Source organism: Convolutriloba macropyga, chromosome 8, assembly GCF_964194025.1.
Source record: "Convolutriloba macropyga chromosome 8, txConMacr16.3, whole genome shotgun sequence".
NCBI lineage: Eukaryota > Metazoa > Xenacoelomorpha > Acoela > Convolutidae > Convolutriloba > Convolutriloba macropyga.
This window is the reverse complement of record NC_134475.1, coordinates 25479595-25502271: the sequence shown is the minus strand read 5'-3', so window position 1 is coordinate 25502271 and position 22677 is coordinate 25479595. Positions and strand designations below refer to the sequence as shown.

Below are 22677 nucleotides of genomic sequence, written 5' to 3'. Positions count from 1 at the left end.
AACGCATAAACAGATATTAAGAAAAAATGGACAAAATTTTTTGGAACCATGGCAGCCAAAAACAAAATGAGCACAAATATCATAAAAGTCGCTCAAATTTTTACTGTTTTGTTGACTGGTGTCATGTTATTCGAAATCAAAAATGCCAACCTTGAAAATAAACTAGACCTTGAGTTGCCTAGCAAAGGACTTGAAAACACCGCTTCCAATAAAAAAAGCAAAATCTCAGAAACCAAAAGTTTGTTAACATGCCAGTCTCTCACCCCACTTTAGCAAATTGGAAAACTTAACAACTTAAATTGAAAAAAAGTATAAAAACGTTTTTTAAAAGACAGCACACCAGGAACATTGAATTGTTGAAATCTAGGAACGGTTAGTAAGATCTACACTCGATGACGATATTGCTGCACGTAACCAAAATTCACAGTCGTATGCATGCGATCGTATAACTTCCCCTCTCGCACACAAACAAATAAATAAACAAACACAAACACATACACTAACAACCACACACACTAAGACGCACATACACGCATATCCTAAAATATTTTTCTTAAGCATGGGTGATGGGTGCACAGAAACATTCAAACATCCGCACGCTCACATGCAAGCATATACAAACGCACACATGTGTATACCAAAGAATACACATGCTGAAACACGTATGCGCCCATATGCATGTACATACTCAGATTTTTGCTCTCATAAACTCGAGTACACTCAAAATAAGCTCCCTTTGATGCACGAATGAGATTCACTCTGCCAAAAAAGCAAGAAAACCCTAAAAAGATCAAAATCGAGCACAGTCGTCTTGGAAAAAAAGTTCCTCTGGCATAAACTTCTACCCTCTAAACTGCAGCTGGAACAATAAAGAACAATCTCAGTTTATGAGAACAATGTAACAGAGGACAAGAAGAAAAGAATACACCTGTAGTTGCAAAAATATAGCAATCAAATTTGCATTTTTTTAAGCAGATTTCCATAAAAAAAGCCGAGATTTCCGTAGTAAAATTTGAAATATTTTAGGTCGTTTCGCAGTTGGATAACATCCCATTTCTCAATGAGCGCATACAGGGTCTAGTATCAATACCAATTACCAATACAGATCGTACCCATGACTCATAAGAACGAAGTCAAAGGGGCGTGCATCTAAAATTAGGCTTATGGGTTTCCCGTTTATTTTTGATTTCGATTTCGAAACTGACGCTGTTGACACTAGATCGTTTTCCTGAGCAGTAGCTGCTTAAAATCACTTGGAGCAGGATGAGAGAAGAGGGAAACTAGCCAAGAGAAGTGAAAAAGGAAAAAGATCTTCAAATTGCGATCAAGCAGCAAACTAAGGTAAAGCAGAACAAATTTTTGCTTGACAAAGTAAAAATGCAGAATCTTTTCCAAAAATTTAGCGTAAAACTACACCAGCTGAAAACAAACCCAAAACGATGTTAATCCTAAGGTTAAATAAAAAAACATACCCGGCAGATTGCCGGAAAATAGCCGCCGTTGATTCCAATAAGCATGATTGGGATTGAAAGAATAGATATTGAAAAAAAAAGATTTTTGAACAAAACCATTTTTAAGTCCGATTTATTTTGACGGCATTTCGTAGTTGAAAATACTTCTGTTTATTAGAGAGAGGCTACAGGGGCTACTATCAATACCAATAAGCATTAGAGAGATGTAACTAATACTTATAGGAACGACGTTCAAATAGCGGGCATCTAAAACTGGGCTTTATGGGTTTATCCCGTTTCTATTTCTGACTTTAATTTTTATACTGACTCTGTTCACTTTGAATTGCTTTGCTGAGCAACTGATGTTCAAAATCACTTTTAGCAGAATGAGAGAAAAGAGAAACTAGCCTAGAGAAGTCAAAAAGATATCACGCAAAATGTTGAAAAAGCGGCAAAATGAGGTAAAGCGAAACATTTTTTTATTCGACGAAGTAAAAAAAAAACATAGCAGGACAAGTCCTGACGTACAATTCAAAGAATTTTCATTGACTAAACAAAAAAAACTAGACCTAGAATGGAATATCAGTGAATTGAGAAAACCGTTTAAAAAAATCAGATGAAAAAACAAAAAAAAACAAAAAATCAATGTCAAAATGCCGCATGTGAACAAAAAAAACTACTGTCGAGAAATTAAAATTAAATTTAAACAAAAAACTAGGCCTAGAAAGAGCTGTGAATGGATTGTGAACACCATTTAGAAAAAAATCCGATCCAAAAAATCGAAAAAACCGTAAAAATCAGAGTGAAATTGCCGCATGTGAACAAAAAATCACTACCGAGAAACCGAATTTTTGTTCAAACACCGTTTTCTCACTCTACTTTAAAATTAGAGCGAAAAAAATTCACGCCGCAAAACCACTCGCTTTTTCGCTCCACTTCCTGTTTCGGCGTGACCAAAATCACTACTCCAATTTGACTTCAAAAATCATGAAAATGTGTGAACAGATCTTAAAAAAAAAAGACAGCGCCCCAATACAATTCAAATTCTTCGAATTGTAATAGGAGCGCTATAATAGCCGGCTGAGAAGATGAGGGCGGCTGTTAAAAAAAGTAATGAACTTCAAATAATTTTTGTTATATAAGATAATATAATACAAGTACATATAACAACGACATGCTTTAATTTCCAACACTTATTTGTGGAAAACTTACTGTGGAAGGTGCAAAAACTTCTCTAGTTCTGAAGAAATTCAGATAAACCACTAAAACAGAAAACAATTCAATTTATATCAATTTTTTGCCATAATTTTTCATAAAATACTGATTTAAACATGCAAAGTTGCAATCGGTTCGTAATCTAAAAACCCATGAGCAATAGGCGTCTATTCAATTCGCGATAAAGAAAAAATACGAAACAGTTAGCAAAAATCTCATGCATCAAAATGCGTAAAAAATTTAAAAAACCTCCGAATTAGCTTGAGACTCATTAAAATTATCAAAACTTCTTACGCATTCATAACAGCCTAAAAGTTATTACCAAAACATATTGAATCATTTCAATCAAAAGACCTAAAATAAAACAGAACAAGCATTTGAAAAAGCCGCACGTGAATAAAAAAAGGCTTGCTTAGAGAAAAAATTTTTACACCCTAATTTCTCGCTGCTCTCGAAAACAGCGTATAAACAAGAAAATCGCCGTTTTCGCTCCACTCTCAAATTTTTAAAACTCAAATCACTCACATTTTTTTCACTCGTTTCATTTCCTGCTTAGCCACTCACTGCAATAAAATTGATTAAACATAGCCGGCAGATTGCCGGAATAGCTGCGAAAGAATAGACCTGCGTGCCATATAATAGAGATAGAAACAGATACAGATCTAAATTGAAAAAAAAATCGGCGCCGCTCAAAAAACTAGGCTAAAAAACATTCAGCGATAAATTAATAAAGCTTGTTAAAATTCATTCCACAGAAGCCTCTTATTAGGGACCTTTACTGCACATCTGAGTTCCTTTGACCTTAAACAAATTCAATTTAAACTTAAGTTTTAAAGTGCAAAAGTCATTTTATTGAGTGAGGTAAGTCACGTATGATCAAAATCTAATCACGCAAATAACCTAAAAACTTTCGCTAAAGCGATTGACAAATGACGTCACGCGCGCAAATGCCTTTAGTGAGATGAAGAAGTCATTCAGAAAGTTTTACTTTTTCAGCTCTGCTGTGTGAACATATGTAAAACGAAAAAAGAGCGTCAGACGACGAAACAAAAAACATAGCAGGACAAGTCCTGACGTACAATTCAAAGAGTTTTCATTGACTAAACAAAAAAACTAGACCTAGAATGGAATATCAAAGAATTGAGAAAACCATTTAAAAAATCAGATAAAAAAAACAAAAAAAAACAAAAAATCAATGTCAAAATGCCGCATGTGAACAAAAAAAACTACTGTCGAGAAATTAAAAATTAATTCAAACAAAAAACTAGGCCTAGAAAGAGCTGTGAATGGATTGGGAAAACCATTTAGAAAAAAAATCCGATCCAAAAAATCGAAAAAACCGTAAAAATCAGAGTGAAATTGCCGCATGTGAACAAAAAATCACTACCGAGAAACCGAATTTTTGTTTAAACACCGTTTTCTCACTCTGCTTTAAAATTAGAACGAAAAAAATTCACGCCGCAAAACCACTCGCTTTTTTGCTCCACTTCCTGTTTCGGCGTGACCAAAATCACTACTCCAATTTGACTTCAAAAATCATGAAAATGTGTGAACAGATCTTAAAAAAAAACATAGCTGGCAGATTGCCAGAAAATAGCCACAATAGATTCGTAGATCGGCAGTCTAAAAAACAGTAAAAAAGACAGACCAAAAAAACTCGTCTTTTCATTGAAGGCTGATCTGTTATAATTTGATTAAAAATCTGTATAAGTTATTGCTGCCTCTATTAGCTGATCTCAAATAACATTCATTTAGAGTGACACACACCCATTTGACCTTATCTCTTTGAATTAAAGTAAATAAAAGTCAATTTCAAAGTGAGGAAGTCATTTTTGAGAGTGAGATAAGTCAAGTGTGACCAAAAATTTAATCACGCGCATGGACAAAAAAACTCGCTCCACTAAGAGCGAAAAATGACGTCACACATGCAATTCAGTTGAAATTGCATGAACGAATGAACAAAAAGTGGCTGTGACGTCACATGGTCGTAACAAAAATCATGACGACGAAATAAAAAAAAACCAAGAGAAGGCCAATAACAGCCCCAGCTATCGCTGTGCGGCTATTAAAAAAAAGACAGCGCCCCAATACAATTCAAATTCTTTGAATTGTAAAAAACCAAGAGCACCGCAATATAGCTACGCTCAGCTTACAGCTTCGCAGCTATAAAAAAGACGTCTCCACTACTTTTCTTCGAGTGACTGTGATGCCAATAGTCGTGACAAAAAGTGAAGAAGCGTCGATACCTCCTGAAAAAATACTACCAAGCCATAAGCTCATATGAAAAAGAACACAAATAAATTAGGCGTTGATTTCATTAGTCTCAATAGTTGGACAGAAAAAAGGACAGTACTAATTTAAGTCAAAAAGAAGGTAACTTGGACATCATCTGCAAAAACAACAATGTTTCCATCTGAGAGAGTATCTAGCCGAAAAGAGGATAAATAGAGGATCTAGTCAGATGAAAAACACTAGACTAATTAATATAAAAAATAAGTAGGAAACTCGAACCACTTAAGTTCAGCCGCTTAAAATTGTGAATGATAGATGAATTCGGATCACGCAAAACAAAAAAACAGTTGTGAGTGTAAAAGTCACTTGAAAAGTCAAAACGTTCAAGCAAAAAATCAGCATAAAAAATATGTTAACGATAATTGCTTCAAACTGCGTTTGAAAGTAATTAAAAATAATTGCGCAAGAAGTGGACAGAAAAAAGCGCTCATTTAGAGCAAATTTTTTCTAACCTCAAGTGGTCGCTCTCTCAAAACAGTGCAATGAACAAAATAGAAGCTATTCTTTACATTCGTAAAATTTGTTCAGTAGTCAAACAATTACTTTTTTACGTATTTCAAATTAACTGCTTTTAGATCCTCTCTGAGACTTTAAAACGAAGAGAAGACGATAATCGCTCTACTTGGGTTATCTCTATCACTGCTATTGAAAACAAAAGCAAGCGAATGAGATTATCGAACCCTGCCAATCCCTTTACACCATAAATAAATTACATTAAAGAACAACTACATGCATTTGGGATTAACAGTGTATCCCATTCCTAAAGACGAAAATCGGCTAGATGAAAAAAAAAATCGCAGAAAAACAAAACGAAAGAAATGCTACAAACTAGATTTGAGAGCAATTAGTAAGTAGAGTAAGAGTATCAGTCGACGTACTTTCAACTTATTTAAAATTTGCTTGACAAGAAGCCTCTTCACGCTCGTACCAGATTGTTAATAAGTGTTGATCAACAACAAATCTGAATTCGTCTAGTTCGTGATGCTATTTAACAAGTAGGCCTGACAATGATTCTGAATTCGACTGTACCTGTAGCTAGGAAAATCTTCCAGCTTCATTCTCTGTCTGACAAGGTCAAAGTATTCGGAGAGTGTACCCCATCTGATGCGCGTATTCAGTTCAGGGTGAGAGTTTATGTATTCGAAGATCTTCTCGTGGTTATTGAACGTCACCTCTACCTGTCGAGAATTCCGATGCCTACAAAATATCTTAAAGTATATTCTGTAGTTTGATCTCTCGATCAGGTTTCAGGCAAAATTGAAAGACGACCAAGAAAAAGCTACCGTTTACTTCAAAAAGTGCCTTAATAGCCGGATCAAGCTAATTAATTACTATGCAGTTAAAGTATTTAACTTAATTCAGAGGAGTCAACCAATACTAGCACAACTTTGTAATTTGAAAAGTATTTAAAGATGTATATAAACAGATAACTATGATGTAGCTTCTCTTACCAAATGCATTGTACTTACTCGAAATCACCTCCAACAGCTACCATCACTACATTCGATCTGTATATGCGGGCCTTCTTTTTGTATTGCTCCAAAATCATTTTGGACCTCTCAGCCACGTTAGCGTCAGTTGTTTCCTAAGAGCAAATTAGGATGTCCAAGTCTAATTAACATAGCAGGCCAGGGATATAGAGTTATGGTATTCAAACATGCCAGTGACAAAAAATCAGAAAAGGAAGAAGTATAATTTCATGTTCAATTAATTTTTGTTTAGACTCATTAATACATTCCTACAGCTATAATTTCTGGAAGATTTATGCAAATTCTCTCCACAGAATAGAGTTACGATAACATTTGACTTGTCCTGAATTAATTTCAAAACTTAATTACAAACCGACAAGTCAGTTTTAAAGTGAGGTCCCTATTTTGAAAAAAAAACAGGCCGATGAAGTCCCGGCACAACTCAAAGAGTCGTCTCTGGCACAGATTATTGTCTTCAAACTACTACTCGATAGAAAAACATGGTAAAAATGTTGTCTGTTGAATTCTGATCTTGAACTTCGTATTAAAAGCTGTCATTGTTAAATAGTGAATAACAGGAAAGGTGTTGAGGTAAATTCAGGAACTTCTCACCCTTCATTTATTGTTTACATAGTTCATCCAGTGTAAGGGCAACGTGCGTTTTTTTTTTTCGGTAACACGCCCTTGCTGGTAGGCTTAGAGGACGTGTTACCGGGGAAAAAAAGCCCAGAAATTCAACATAATCAACTAACCTTGCTCTTACACTGGATGAACTATGTAAACAATAAAGGAAGTGTTAACAATTCCTGAATATACCTCACACCTTTCCTGTTATTCACTAATTAACAATGAAAAATTTTTATACAAAGTTATCAGATCAGATAATTTAACCAACAAACATTTTACCATATCTTTCCATCGATATCCAAAAATTGAGCTTTGACCCCAAAATATCAGTCCTTTTCGATTTCTTATCGCAAAATTAGTTAAATAATCGAGCAAAAATTTAGCAGGGGTCACTGCGTTTTGAACTAAGAGGTTTTTAGTTCAAAAAGTCTTTCACTTTTCGTCCGAAGTGGTTTTTTAAAATTTTGGTCTTTATGTTTCAAGGTTCCGTCAACGGTTCTCTGTAAACAGATAAGTTAACAATTTCTGTAGTCGCTTGGATGAACACATGCTTAAACTGAATAAAATGTTGAAAGATATCAACTCAATGTAAAACCTAAAAATTGCCCTTCACAGCATGAATTTATGTTTCCTCAATAATTTCGGTGATACATTTTACAGACTAGTAACTGTTTTACAGATCTGCTCAACAACTTAATGCCAACGGAATTATGTTTCTCCCGTTTCTCAAGTCAAAAAATCACGAAAACTTACCGATCGAAAAACTGCATAGATAATCAACAATAACAAAATGATGGCTAGACACTTTGTGTAAGAGCACTTAACATTTAGAAACATAGAAAATCAATTGCCTCATGTGACAAGGTCGAATACATAAAAAAGCTACTCAAAAAGACACCCAAAATACGTGAACTAACTGTTAAAAAGGATCAACTCGATGGAAACCAACAAAAAATCGACTTAGGTCAGAGCTCACCAAAATAACATAACCGACTAAACGTCGGAAGAATTGCTCTTGAACGACTAGTGAGAGCTCTAATCAATTGTATCCTGCTTCAGTCGGGGGGGGGGGAGGGGGAGCCTAAATGGGACTAAGAAGTTCTATAGTGGGCTTCAAATAACCACATTAGAGGTTAACATATACCACTATTAAGATTTAAAGTAAAAAATGAAACCAGTTTCGGCGCACTTTTCCTTGGACTTTTAGTATTAAATTGCCGCCAATTGAGTTCAGCTGCTTGAAATTGTGATTGAGAGAGAATTTTAGATCATGCGAAATCCAAAAAAAGCCAAGGGCGTAAAAGTCACTCGAGAAGTCAAAATTGTCAAGCGAAAATTTTGCATAAAAAAAGACACACACCTTTACATTAATTGCTATGAACTACGTTGAAGAACAATTAATATTAAACGTTTGGTTTCGTTACACTATTCAATTGAAAACAATATATGGATAAACGTAAAATGATAAAAAACAATCTGCTTTTAAAAAATTCTTGAAGTCTAAAAAGCAATTTGTACTCAAAAGACCGCGTTATACTGTCATCGATAGTTCAATGAATGACTCACCACATGAAAACTTTAATCAAAAAACATTTTTTGAAGAATTTAACTTCTCAACTGCTTTTAAAATGACAGGACAGACTGCAGAAAAGATTTTTGATACTTCCTGAGTTATTACTAATTTTGATACGCAGGTGTATTATACATTGCTGCTTTAAAAACTAGAATTTTCTAACTCGGAAAGGTGTCATAACCTACTTAAGAAACAAAATATCTTTACAGAGAAACATAGACAGAACGTTAAAAAACATAAAAATTTAAAAATCACTTAACACGAAAAGCTAAAATTTGAAGGTTTTTCTATAGAACTATAAGTTGCTTAAATTCTAAACAAGCATAGTACCCCCCCCCCCTATTTTTCTCCTCAATCATTTAACTAATCGTTAAAATATCGAAAACGACAGATACTTTTTGGGCCAAACGCAATTATCTGCAGCCCAATGTTCAGATATCGATAGAAAAGCTGTAAAAAAATTTGTGAGCTGGATTATCTGATCACTTAACTTTGAGTAAACAGTTTGTCAGTGTTAACTAAAGAAAGAACATCAAAGACCTGAGGTATTATGCCCTGAAGAGTCAAAATTTTTCTGCCATATTTTCAAGTTAAAAACATTTAAAAGATTGGCGGAAAAACTTTTAAACGTTCAGGGCGCTTATAATTTTGCAAAGATCAGGTAGTTCCATTTTCACAAACTCTACAAAGCCCATTATTCGGGTACTATACCAGTAAAAATGCAGACTGTGGCCAATTTGCCGGAAATGGCAAAAAAGCGGCAAAATCTTTAGGCCTTTCATACGGTAATTCTTAGTTCTATCCACTACATTGCTTGACTTACTGTTCATTTAAGCTTCAGTAATAGGTAAAAACGGACTATCCTGGGGGCGCAAAATCCCCGTTGGGTCGCCAATAAGGATTTTCTCCTCTGTCTCGTGGCTTTTCAAAATGTGAATAAATTTGGGGTCGTTTAGTTGCGGAAAAAATTGATCACCAAAACATCAAAATCGAGCCTAAGAAGTATCTACAAAAACCCTGCTACTAAATAATTCGACCCACGCAAAATGAATGTGAATAAATTCTAGCAAAAGGGGCAACTAAATCTAAAACACTGATTTTAAAATAGTGAAAATCCTACTTCACTCTGACTGAAACCTGCGATAGAAAAAATTCAATCTCAAGTTTCTTATGGTTTATACTCATTATTCTATTACCAAAATGTCTCAAAACATTGAAAGCAATGAAAATTGCTATTTGGTGGTCATTGTATCAGTGATATTGATCATCATGATTACCAATCGAATCCGGAGCCAGTTTCCGACCTATTTCTCCGAACGCGGAGTACTTTATATGAAGTATGGCTAACAATAATCAGAAAGCCACTTCCACCGAGTGCCTCAAAATAACTCCCAATGTTATCGATGTAATCATTCCACTCACCACAGGTCCATGTTTCTTACATCCTGTCGGAATTCCAGTAATGAGTCGCTGGAAGTCAAATTGGCAACAGACCATCTTGTCAGGTCCACAAGTGTCAATAAAATTATAAGCATTGGAAAACACCATCATATGTGCTAACATGTCAGTTGAGGAGTCCGGATCCCAATTTTGCCGCCATCTGAACTCGAGCAGCTGATTAGAGGCGAAATATTTTTTAACGAAATAATGTGTGCGCTGAATGACCATGTTCTGGAACCCGCTACGTTTTCTCAAGTAAGCAACGGTAGGACTCAAACCAAAAGGGTCAATAGACCATGCTGATTTCACTTCGGCATTCAAATGCTTCTTGATGAAATCGTTTCCTTCGATCAGCTGATCCACCATTGCGTATAGATGAGTGTTCGCTTCGTCTTCCATCACCCACCCACCTGTGAGGAATTCAATCTGCCCCGATTGCACCATTGTTTTGAATCTTTCTCTCATGCTTACACTAGCTTTCTCCCACCAAAGTGAGAAAAAGGATATTTCCACCCAGCTGAATCGTCGTCTGTATAAAACATGCACATCAGGTATACAAAGAAGGAGCATGTCTATCCGAGAAACAGCAACCCTTCTTTACATTTTAAAGAAAGCCTGGTCAAAAAGATTCACGAGTTCATCGATTTTTCATGTTAATTTGGATTGTATAAAGAGGGATTTCGGGTGAAGTTAACCAACACAGTTTTATCTTGTGAACCTTACAGGCAAAGAATAATAACTTCGAAGGAGTTGGGTCGATCGAAAGCGTTTAACTTGACTGAGCAAAATCAATAGGTAACCCTTCTTTAAAAGTATGCACATAGAATGCACATCCTATTTTACCTTAACACTATCTTTAGATACTTTAAAGCCCAATTTCACTTTGACCAATATTGATACTCACTCAGGTTTCTGTTCCACATATTTGAGCACATTGTTCAATATTGAATTGGTATCTTGGTCGAAATACTGCTGGAAAGTCTTCCCCCATCCAGGATCATTATGGGAGTGAGGAATCAAGACAACTTCTAGCTTCTTTTCCTCGTATGACGATTCCTTATAAGTGAGCTGAGTTCCGTCTGTCCACACACCAGTGTTGACGTTTTTAATTGATAAGTTGGTGAACAGATCAACCATCTGTACATCAGCGTTGCTTTTCACATTTCGAGAGAAAGAGCAGTCTTCCTAAATAACAAAACATTACTTATAGTTTGTAATTTCTCAATTTCTTAATAGCATTTCGAACATCTCGAATCACATTTTCGAGACCATTCAAACCCCAAAAATGGTCCACCTCGCGGCTTTTTTCGGGAATGTGTGTTAAAACATCTTTCTAGCCTGAAGGAAGACTCTGTGTGATAATGAGGTACTGGGTGCTCAAGTCTTGGGAACAAAGCACAAGGCAAACTACTTGAAAAATCTTCAAAACTCGCAAAACCAATTTTCAGTAGCATTATCCGAAAATCTGACATTCGGAGAACACCAAACCTTTCTTCGCATCAAACAGGACACTTAGCTGATTAAAATTGGCTAATTGATGCATACAGGCGTGAAAAACCTCATTATGCACTGGTAATGATTTTACTATCTGAGAAACGATTATAGTGTGCACTATTATTTTTATTTAATTCAGTTGAATTCAGCTATGAAACAACAATTGGCGGACTTTTAAATTGGCATTATTTTATTGGTATTCTATTACTTGAAACTTCAAGGGAGAGCGGTTAGGAAAAATTCAAAAAAAAAAAGATTGAATAGGGCGGATAGCCATTCGATTAGATTGAGAGATATATAAAAATTTAATTTAACAGCATGAAACATTAAACCATTTTTTCCAACATCACCACGCCATCGAGTAACATAAGTTTAGCCTAACTAGAGAGTGTGTTGTAATACAGCACACGGGAACCCATGTAAGAGTAGGGATGGTCAGTTCGATTAAATACCAGCTAGTCATACCATTTAACATTTTCTGATTCCGCAAAGAGTAGGAAAAAACAAATGGTAAATAATGTACAAAATGACGCAACAATAAAATCTGAAACGCAGCGAACATTTAGAAAACAAAGGCAGTTATAGTAGTTAGCACGGCAACGACATAACCAGAGAAGTTAACGGCCATTTATATTCAGCAACAAAATCAGTTTCGCCTCACGTAGACAGAATTAAACCAAACTTCGGCATCATAATCTTTGGAATATTAAGAAGGCCCTAGATATAATAAACAGCCAAGTGAAACCTATCAAATGTCGAGTACGAATATAAACGGACTAACGTCGAATGAATTGCTCTCGAACGACAGGCGCGGCAAATTAAATTAGAGGGGGCGTAGCTTAGAAATTTTCTATGGCAGCAAAAAAAACTAACCAAGAGAGGTTCGAAACCACGAACGCCCTGGTGGCATACCACTAACCACTAAGCTACACCTTAAACATTAAACTATACCTGTTTCGATACTTCCTCGCTTACAATCGCCTTTATGTTGGCAACAGACTTAACTTAGGAATGAGAGCAATATGAACCACGCCCCTATTCGTGCCTCATAGTTACATGATGTAGAAAACCCTAAATATCCCTCAGTAATTACAATGAACTGGTTCAAATTTAAATAGTTCTCAAGGCGATATTCGGTCTTTATTTCTATCAAGGACTGTAACCTCTATTCGTTTATATTTAAAAACAACCACAGAATGACAGATTATTACTGATAAACATTACGTTACCAATAGTCTCATTATTTAATTTTCAAAGTTCGATAAAGATGAATTTTTATAATTGTTAAACACTTTAAAGAGAAGTCGTTTACTTGGTGAAGTAATTATGCTGATAAATTAGGTTATAATACGGAAATGTATAGGTACTTAAACAACATCAGAAAACATACAAAAGCCAAAAATTGTAAAACTTGAAGATCATTGAAAATTTACGAAGGACCAATACAACTCGAGGTACACGCCTGCAGAATTATCAGAAACAGAATACCGGATAAACATCCTTATAATCAGTCAATAAACTAGTCTTGAAACTCTCCTGAATTCGAGCAAAACTTATTCTTTCTTGAAGACGGGCTAATAAATTGAAAGATACTTGAAACAGGCACAAAGGAAACTTAGTTACAGAGAGAAAAGCTATTTAAATACGAGGCAACTAGTGGATAAAACAAATATACGAGCCGCACAAATAAAGGCCCTTACTAACTAATTGAATTGTAATTATATCCACTAAAATGGCGCTATGAAACAGCCATTGTAAGTCTTTGTAAAATGACAATTATAGCCATTAATTAGCCGAATATTAACGCTTAAAACACCTATAAAACTTAATAGTTAGTGCGTAACAGATGTGCTGGAACAAAAGTGCAAAAAACGGTCTAACAAAAACTTTGAAAAAAAATAAACGTTTACAGTATTTGCTTCAAACATCGTAAGAGAGCAACTAAACAATATGAACGCAATTAGTTTGATAATTATGAGTTACGTTTCAGTTAAAGGTTTTGTAAATTGAGGCGGGGAATTCTGTCGCATAAAATATTAGCCGTGTTGAATTGATGTAAATAACCTATTTACATTGTCTGGAAATTTAGATAGATGGCTACAAAAGCCAATAATTCCAGCCAAAATTCGAAACCTCTTATGATATGGCACCTGTTACAATGAAAACCAACAACAGCTTCCTAATCTTTCAGTGAGTCAGAAATGTTCTAATCGGCAATCAAGCTACTTAAACTTACTCAAGCTCTTCTTTGATCAGACGAACACCTAGACATATGAAGAGCTATCATCCTACATGCATTATGGGGAGGAGGTATTGTCAGATGCCTAGTTCCTACCGTACTGCAAGTTTAGCAATGGTTTCCCGGAGCTCGGATGATTATAGAAGACTAAAACTTACGTTCTTTTCCTAGTGAGCGGTGGTTTCCATTCGTCCTCATTGCTGATTTCCTGACGATTACACAAACTTTTTTTGAGTTCTGCTATGGTTAGCTCCAGATGCCTTGTTACAGACGCTACGTACCAGCTTTAATTTTATTTTTGTGTTTGAATTGTGAGGTGCGGCATCATCATATCAGAATACTAGTCCGTTTCCGCTTAAGTATTATTAGCGTTGGCTAATTATTTTGTCCAAGGTGCCCGTAATTTTGAAGCAGGGAACAAGTTGCTTTTAGATAGATTTAGCAGGGATCAAGTTACTTACTAAAGGTAGTCCTGGGCGACAAGTCAACTCCTGTATACGCGAACCAATTCTGACAGTAATCAAACGTCAAAGCATCGTAAATAAATAAAGATAGCTTCAGTTAGAAAGAAGATAGCTTCAGTTGATAAACTTATTAAATAGTTTCGCTTCTCGCTTTGATATGAACGTTATACCGGTCTTTCTGTGTCCCTTTTATAAGGGTTTCAGAAACCAGTCCGAGCTCTCCTATTCACGACAGTAGAGCGATATTGTATTCAATTCTATCCTTCGAATCACTTAATTCATTATCTGTTTGGTTCAGTGTAGAAAAATCTCAAATCCGCCGGAACAATTTCAGTTTTGGAATATTAACCATCCTTTGTCCTCCCGGAGGTCAGATACAACACATTCACGTCTTTATTTCACCGAAAAACAAGTACAAGATAATTGCTTTATTTGTTGGCGGTAACGATCTCTTTGATAAAGAAACTAGAAGCCCTTCTAATGTATCGTCTGTTGACGTTGCTATAGAGCTATGGAATCAGCCAACGTTATTTTGACACGAGCCGATAAAGTTTTCATTCTTGGAATTCCCGAAAGATACGGAAATAGAACTCGACCTGACTCAGTGAACGACAGCTTAAAAGTTGACCAGAAAAATTGACGTTGGTTATTATTGAGAAGTGGTCATAGATATCTTCAAGGCAGCAGGTACTTCAAGGAAAACGCAGCAACACATATCACAGGAAGCGAAGAATCTATCAGCGAACAATTTAAACAATCTCCGTAAATAGAAAGTGTTGAACAAAAGCTATGGTCGTCAGTTAAATTCAAAGAGAAATTTGAAAGTCGTTCAGTGCTCCCGAAACAATTGCGCTTGCGGCAGCCACAACAAATCAAACCAGACAGGTAATATTTTTTTGCTGTGTTCTCCTTGAGGGTCCAACGGAAGAAAAAAAAGATCTTTGTTCATCACTTTTCCTCGTGGAAATCCTATATTGGGCACCGGTGAAAATGCCAATAAAAAATGTGACAATTGCTATGTCTGTAAGGCAAAAAAGAATTGAACAAAATTCCTATGCTTTTTGCAGTAAAGTTTTGCACTTCATTTCTGAGTGCGCTCGATTCAATGAAAGCTCTATTGATGTCCCGAAAAAGCTAGATCGACTGAAAATGTCAAAAGTCAACGACTATAGTTTGCTTGGCGATGCGTTGGTTGAGAAGCTTCAACGCCAAATGTGTGTTCTCTGAATACCTTAAAAAATCGCATGAGCTGATGGTACAAATTCAAACAGAAGTAATGGAAATGAAGTAGGTGGTCCTAAGTCTGAGAAAAATGTAACTGAAAAGTAATGACGAAAGAAAACATAGCCCTCGTACAATAATCAACCTCGATAGTGGAGTGAGTAAAACCGTCCAATTTATAGTCAGCTCATCGCCTCATAGATTACAAATGGAACTCACACCTCAAGATGTTATGAAAGAAAACGACTGCCTGCAGAAAGGACGAGAACTTATAAACGCGGAAAATTATGAAACAAAAATATACACGTAAAGCAGCTCTGTCTTGAAGTACGAACCGATGGTCGTTAGCAAGCTCCAAGATTTTTACGAACCGAACACGTTTCTGAAGATGGACCTGACTAAACTCTTTAATCATGCTAACTCACAATGTAAGCAGTTTAATTGACATAAATCGAGGATTATAATTTTCAAACATCAAGTCTTTAAATTTCCGGAAAAATCATCAAGCACTTTCTCTTACCAATTGATCTATTTACCGGAAAGATCGGACTACCAAAAATCTGGGAACAAAGCACGGTGGACTGTTAATTGCCATCCGATATTCAATCAACAACGAAGTTATCGATCTACATTTAGAGTTAGACTGCTATACTGCCGTGAAACTGCTCAATCGTAAAATTACCATTATTATTTGTTAATACTTTACGCCAGAAGGTAGCCACTACCAGCTCAGCAGTTAAAATTCAACAAATTTAACGAAACGCGTATTTCACCGAGCAGGACTTTTGGCAGCAGATTGTATGATCGTAACTAGCGACATCAACTTCAGCAACACTTGCTGTTCAACAATGATGTTTACATGTGAACTAGAAACTACTGTATCATAAACTAGTTGAAAAACCCTCATCAATTTTTTGGATGCAAAACTAAACATTGTTCTCTGTAATAGCCTGAGGTTCTTATGAACTGCGGTCAAGAGTCCATTCTGGGCAGACAATACAAACATAATGGAAAAAACTCTTTCAAACATAACTCCATCGTTACGCAGCTGAACTTTGTACACAACAATCAAGCACGAATAAGAAATGAACGTAAACAAGCTGACTGGGATGGATTGAATTCCTCCATTGTTGAGGCAAATTTCAATCCTTACTGTCACAGCAATGTCGATGTACAGACCAATCAGTGGTACAGCTGGTTGAACTCCAAAACCTAAAAATTCGTTCCTAAAGTAACCAAACAAGGAACTGCATTGCAACCTTGGGAAAGTAATGAAACCTCATATTTTTTCAGTCAACTTGAGACAAAAACGAGAAAAGTCAGTGAGCAAAACAAAACGCTGTCACGTTTGCGGAAGATAAAGAAAAAAGGAGAAAGTTGCTAGAGCAATGGACAACGATCTTGGTATCAGCAACTTTCAAAAATATCCTATATTCGGAAAAATCCTGGCCTAACGCCCAATATGATTTGGAAAACTCTTTTCGAGAACACGACGTATTAAAAGCCAAAGCATACAAGCTCTTTTTCAGTGTTTTTTTTTTTGAAAAACACACTCATTGAACATGTGAGTCTCAGCTACCTTCGCTTTGACGACAAGGAAATCATCAAAATTCTTGAATTGGCGGCATTGTATAAACCAACTGGTCCAGTCACTATGGGCAACAGTTTACTGAAGAATTGTTTGAAATCCTTGAATAACTCGCTGAAAACAACTTTTCAGCTATCAAAAGGGGCACTTATCCAAGCTTTTGGAGAATTAGTCAAATTGGCCTTCTGTTTCAAGATCGGAATAAAGCTGAAGTAAGAACTTATAAGCCAATCACTCTTCTGTCGCGCCTCAAAAAAATAAAAAAATTAATTTTGACCGCACTTTCGAACAATGTCATCACCGATTTTTTGAGAACCAATAAGGCTTCAGAAAAGCCCGGTCTCCAACGTTCTAATTATTCATGTTTCTCAACTCTTTTTATCGACGACTTATCAAATGCAACCCAGACCGAGATTCATTAATAATTCTTTACTTAGACTTTCCGAAGGAATTCGACACGATGCCACGCAAATCAAAAAATTACAGAACTTTTTGATAGGTGGAAGTTTGCTGAAATTGTGGTTCGGTTCTCCTATTTGACTGATCGAAAACAATTTGTCAGGTAAATGATTCCGATTCAGAATTGTCAAATGTCACAAGTGGGGTACCGCAGGGCTCAATCCTCGGGTCTCTGCTGTTCATATATTAATGACTTACCAAATGTGCTTCCAGGCATTGCGTGCTGCCGATTTGCGGACGGCTTTAAAAGGCTTTCGCAGAACCAAGCAAGTCTCAACCATTCTTCAAACTAGATTGAAAAAAGATGTAAAACCAATCGCATGACGCTTACTATAAAAAAGTGCATCTTGCTAAATACCAAATGAAACTTGCAATGCTATTTAAATGGAGAAATGCTACGTTCCGTAGCATTCCAAGGAGACTTGGGACCTTTGATATCTGAAAAATTAAATTGGAATGACAACTGTGAATTACGAGCCAGCAAAGCCACTAAAGCTTTCTACCTCATCAACAGAAAAGTGTCAAAATTATGCTCCAAAGCAAGTAAGCTAACGGCGTATAGAGGCTACATTGTGCCGATTATCACACACGGCTTCCAGGTTTGGAATCTAACTAAAGTCATATGCAAAATTTTCTATGGCTGCAAATGAGGGCAACAAAATGGATTTTGAAAAAAGATTGTTGTTATGTTTATAGACTAAAGAACTCGAACTACTACTTTTGCGCTTGTATATAGAAATGCACGATTTTTTTATGTTCTTGTCAATAATCAAGGACAATTTTACTGCAAAAAAGATGCCATTCTGAACTTTGCGATAAAATAATAAGACAACAGACCCGCCGTGACTCGAAAAAAACAGCTTGAGAACATCAGATGACAACTTTTTGGTCAAATTACTGCGTATAAAAAATAAAAATCTGAAAACTGGCAACAAACTCTGCAAAAGTACAATATCAAAGACTTACTCGCACTATTTGTAATGTCCTTGAATGTCGATGACAAATGCACATGGCGTATTGTATGTGGATGTAAAAATGCAATCTTCAGAAAAATTTAATGTGTGTTTACTAACAAACGAGGGCGCTACCGCCCGTGGGTATAGTGATACCCAGAATCTTGAACTTCTACAAATGAAGGGCATGCCAGATTATTTTAAATCTAGCTTGAATAATTTATAAGCATATAATAGTCATTAAAAGTCAAATAATAAGCACAACAACCAGAAAATTAAATGTGTATATATATACCATCTCTACTGAAGTTATTACATGATATAAATGAAGTAAGGCCATACAATTCAAACATTTGCATCTACAACGTTAAATATTTTCAAATGAAGTGCATAATTCAGCTAATTGATTCGATCTTTCAAAAATGTTATTTGCGGAGCTAAAATTTTCGGACAAAATTATTACCTCTTTGGGACCAAAACTATTGAAAAAAACTTTCAACTGGCATTTTCCACTTGTGACATTAACCGAATAATTTCTGTAGTACAACGGTAGAAAAACGCGTCAGTTAACACTAAAACGTAACCAGTAATTAGATTTGATTTGCAAATTGGATCTACTCATTTTCAGGTGAAAATACAGGCATAAAAAGAAAAAACAAATTGAAAAAACGCGGCTCCACTGGTTGCACATTTGATGGTCCATGGGTCGTCCCAGTTCTACATCTTAATAGAGCATTCAATAAAGAATAGAAAGATAGCCAGCAGATTGCCGGAAAATAGCCGCGATAGACGCTTGTGGCCTTCCATGAATTAAAACAACTCAGAAACAAGATAGGCAGATTGACCAAAAGTCCTTTAGTAGACCACTAATTTTTTAGATTAGATACGTACTGTCATTTTTAGTTAATTTTGACCGCACTTTCGAACAATGACATCACCGATTTTTTGAGAATTCATATGGCGTCAGAAAAGCCCGGTCTCCAACGTTCTAATTATTCATGTTTCTCAACTCTTTTTATCGACGACTTGTCAAATGCAACCCAGACCGAGATTCATTAATAATTCTTTACTTAGACTTTCCGAAGGAATTCGACACGATGCCACGCAAATTAAAAATTACAGAACTTTTTGATAGGTGGAAGTTTGCTGAAATTGTGGTTCGGTTCTCCTACTTGACTGATCGAAAACAATTTGTCAGGTAAATGATACCGATTCAGAATTGTCAAATGTCACAAGTGGGGTACCGCAGGGCTCAATCCTCGGGTCTCTGCTGTTCATATATTCATGACTTACTAAATGTGCTTCCAGGCATTGAGTGCTGCCGATTTGCTGACGGCTTTAAAAGGCTTTCACAGAACCAAGCCAGTCTCAATCATTCTTCAAACCAGATTGAAAAAAGGTGTAAAACCAATCGCATGAAGCTTCCTGTAAAAAAGTGCATCTTGCTAAACACCAAATGAACTTGCAATGCTATTTAAATGGAGAAATGCTAAGTTCCGTAGCATTCCAAGGAGATTTGGGACCCTTCATATCTGAAAAATTAAATTAGAGTGACAACTGTGAATTACGAGCCAGCAAAGCCACTAAAGCTTTCTACCTCATCAACAGAAAAGTGTCAAAATTATGCTCCAAAGCAAGTAATCTAACGGCGTATAGAGGCTACATTGTGCCCATTATCACACACGGCTTTCAGGTTTGGAATCTAACTAAAGTCATACGCAAAATTTTCTATGGCTGCAAATGAGGGCAACAAAATGGATTTTGAAAAAAGATTGTTGTTATGTTTATAGACTAAAGAACTCGAGCTACTACATTTGTGCTTGTATATAGAAATGCACGATTTTTTGATGTTCTTGTCAATAATCAAGGACAATTTTACTGCAAAAAATATGCCATTCTGAACTTTGCGATAAAATAATATGACAACAGACCCGCCGTGACTCGAAAAAAAAACAGCTTGAGAACATCAGATGACAACTTTTTGGTCAAATTACTGCGTATAAAAATTAAAAATCTGAAAACTGGCAACAAACTCTGCAAAAGTACAATATCAAAGACTTACTGGCACTATTTGTAATGTCCTTGAATGTCGATGACAAATGCACATGGCGTATTTTATGTGGATGTAAAAAAGCAATCTTCGGAAAAATTTAATGTGTGTTGACTAACAAACGAGGGCGCAGACCGCCCGTGGGTATAGTGATACCCAGAATCTTGAACTTCTACAAATGAAGGGCATGCCAGATTATTTTAAATCTAGCTTGAATAATTTATAAGCAAATTATAGTCATATTAAAAGTCAAATAATAACCACAAAAACAACCAGAAAATGAAATGTGTATATATACCATCTCTACTGAAGTTATTACATGATATAAAAGAAATAAGGCCATACAATTCAAACATTTGCATCTACAACTTTAAATATTTTCAAATGAAGTGCATAATTCAGCTAATTGATTCGATCTTTCAAAAATGTTATTTGCGGAGCAAAAGTTTTTGGACAAAATTATTACCTCTTTGGGACCAAAACTATTGAAAAAACTTTCAGCTGACATTTTTCACTTGTGACATTAACCGAATATATTCTGTAGTACAACGGTAGAAAAACGCGTCATTTAACACTAAAACGTAACCAAATTTGATTTGCTAATTGGATCTACTCATTTTCAGGTGAAAAATACAGGCATAAAAAGAAAAAACAAAAATTGAAAAAACGCGGCTCCACTGGTTTCACATTTGATGGTCCATGGGTTGTCCCAGTTCTACGTCTTAATAGAGAATTCAATAAAGAATAGAAAGATAGCCGGCAGATTGCCAGAAAATAGCCGCGATAGACGCTTGGGGCCTTCCATGAATTGAAACAACTAAGAAACAAGATAGGCAGATTGACCAAAAGTCCTTTAGTAGACCACTAGATTTTTTAGGTTAGATACGTACTGTCATTTTTTTTAATACACATACGGTCTATAAGGAAAAAGCCTTAAAAGAGCTTTTTCAAAACTGATTTTCGAAATCAAAAACTCAACACTAATACTCAAGAATTAGGGCATATAAGTTTGGCACTACTTAGATGCACACTATTGATCTTTAACTGGTAAATGTTCATAAAATAAAGTTCCATAAGTGAGTTTCAGAGGTCATTTTTTGAGTGAGGTAAGTCACGCAATCGACCTAAAAGCAGAAATGACGTCACGCAGACAAGTTTTAACTGCAAAAAAATTGCCGCATGTGAACAAAAAAACCACTAGCGAGAAAGCGCATTTTTGTTCAAACACCGTTCTCTCACTCTACTTTACAACTAGAGCGAAAAAAAATTTTAGGCCGCAAAACCACTCGCTTTTTCGCTCCACTTCCTGCTTCGGCGTGAACAAAATCACTACTCCAATTTGACTTCAAAAATCATGAAATTGTGTGAACAGATCTTAAAAAAAAAGACAGCGCCCCAATACAATTCAAATTCTTGGAATTGTAGAATAGGAGCTCAATAGTAGCCGCCTGGAATTGCTGACGCGGCTATTAATAAAATAAACAAAGAAAAGGCACTACTTGAAGAGGCACAGATCCTATTGAAGTATAACAACAATTTCCCACCTTCTTAAGCGTTCTTGAGTCTTGGATGCACCTCCTGAGAAGCGCAAAGATATTTTTTGTTTTCCGGTAGGTCAGCATGTGATCATGTATAATGCCCACAGCTCTATCATGAAGCTTTTATTTGATATTTGTATTTTGTACGTCAGGGGGAGCATGAACGTTTCATGCCAAAATTTGTGTTTCTTTTCTGAAGCTGGTGCTTCCAAAAATATGCTTGGTTACGATGAAGCCACAGTTATACAGAAATATAATGCACTTACATTACCGATGACTGCATGAATATTGGGTGGAACAAATGCGGACCTTGTATCAATCTCATCTAACTCGCTACTAAATTTCAGGAGATCAAGCTTCTTGGTGCTTTCAATAACTGCCTCTATTTGATTGATATACATTCCCGTTCTCGACATCATGGACTGCGTATCCAGAATCATTTTGTACAAAGCCGAATATTGCCTCTCATGCAGTTCTTGATTTTTTGCTTGTAAACGGAATAGCCACATGACTGTGAAAAGGAATATTGACACAGAAGTGTACACGATAAGCCGAAACAACGGAATCCTTCTCATATCCACCACCCACCATTCAAGGCTATATT

At 36.0% G+C, this 22677-nt stretch overlaps 1 protein-coding gene across 1 annotated transcript in view; it reads right to left on the bottom strand.

The window, feature by feature from the left end:
• The window catches only part of LOC142344622 (alpha-mannosidase 2x-like), a 71391-nt gene extending 48714 nt beyond the window's left edge, over positions 1–22677 (bottom strand). The window contains exons 1-5 of the mRNA XM_075396430.1: positions 22340–22677; positions 10972–11252; positions 10050–10596; positions 6428–6543; positions 5988–6155 (exon numbers count right to left, since the gene is read on the bottom strand). Coding sequence (XP_075252545.1) covers positions 5988–6155; positions 6428–6543; positions 10050–10596; positions 10972–11252; positions 22340–22648 — 1421 coding nt within the window. The 5' untranslated portion in view covers positions 22649–22677. The remainder of the gene's footprint in view (positions 1–5987; positions 6156–6427; positions 6544–10049; positions 10597–10971; positions 11253–22339) is intronic.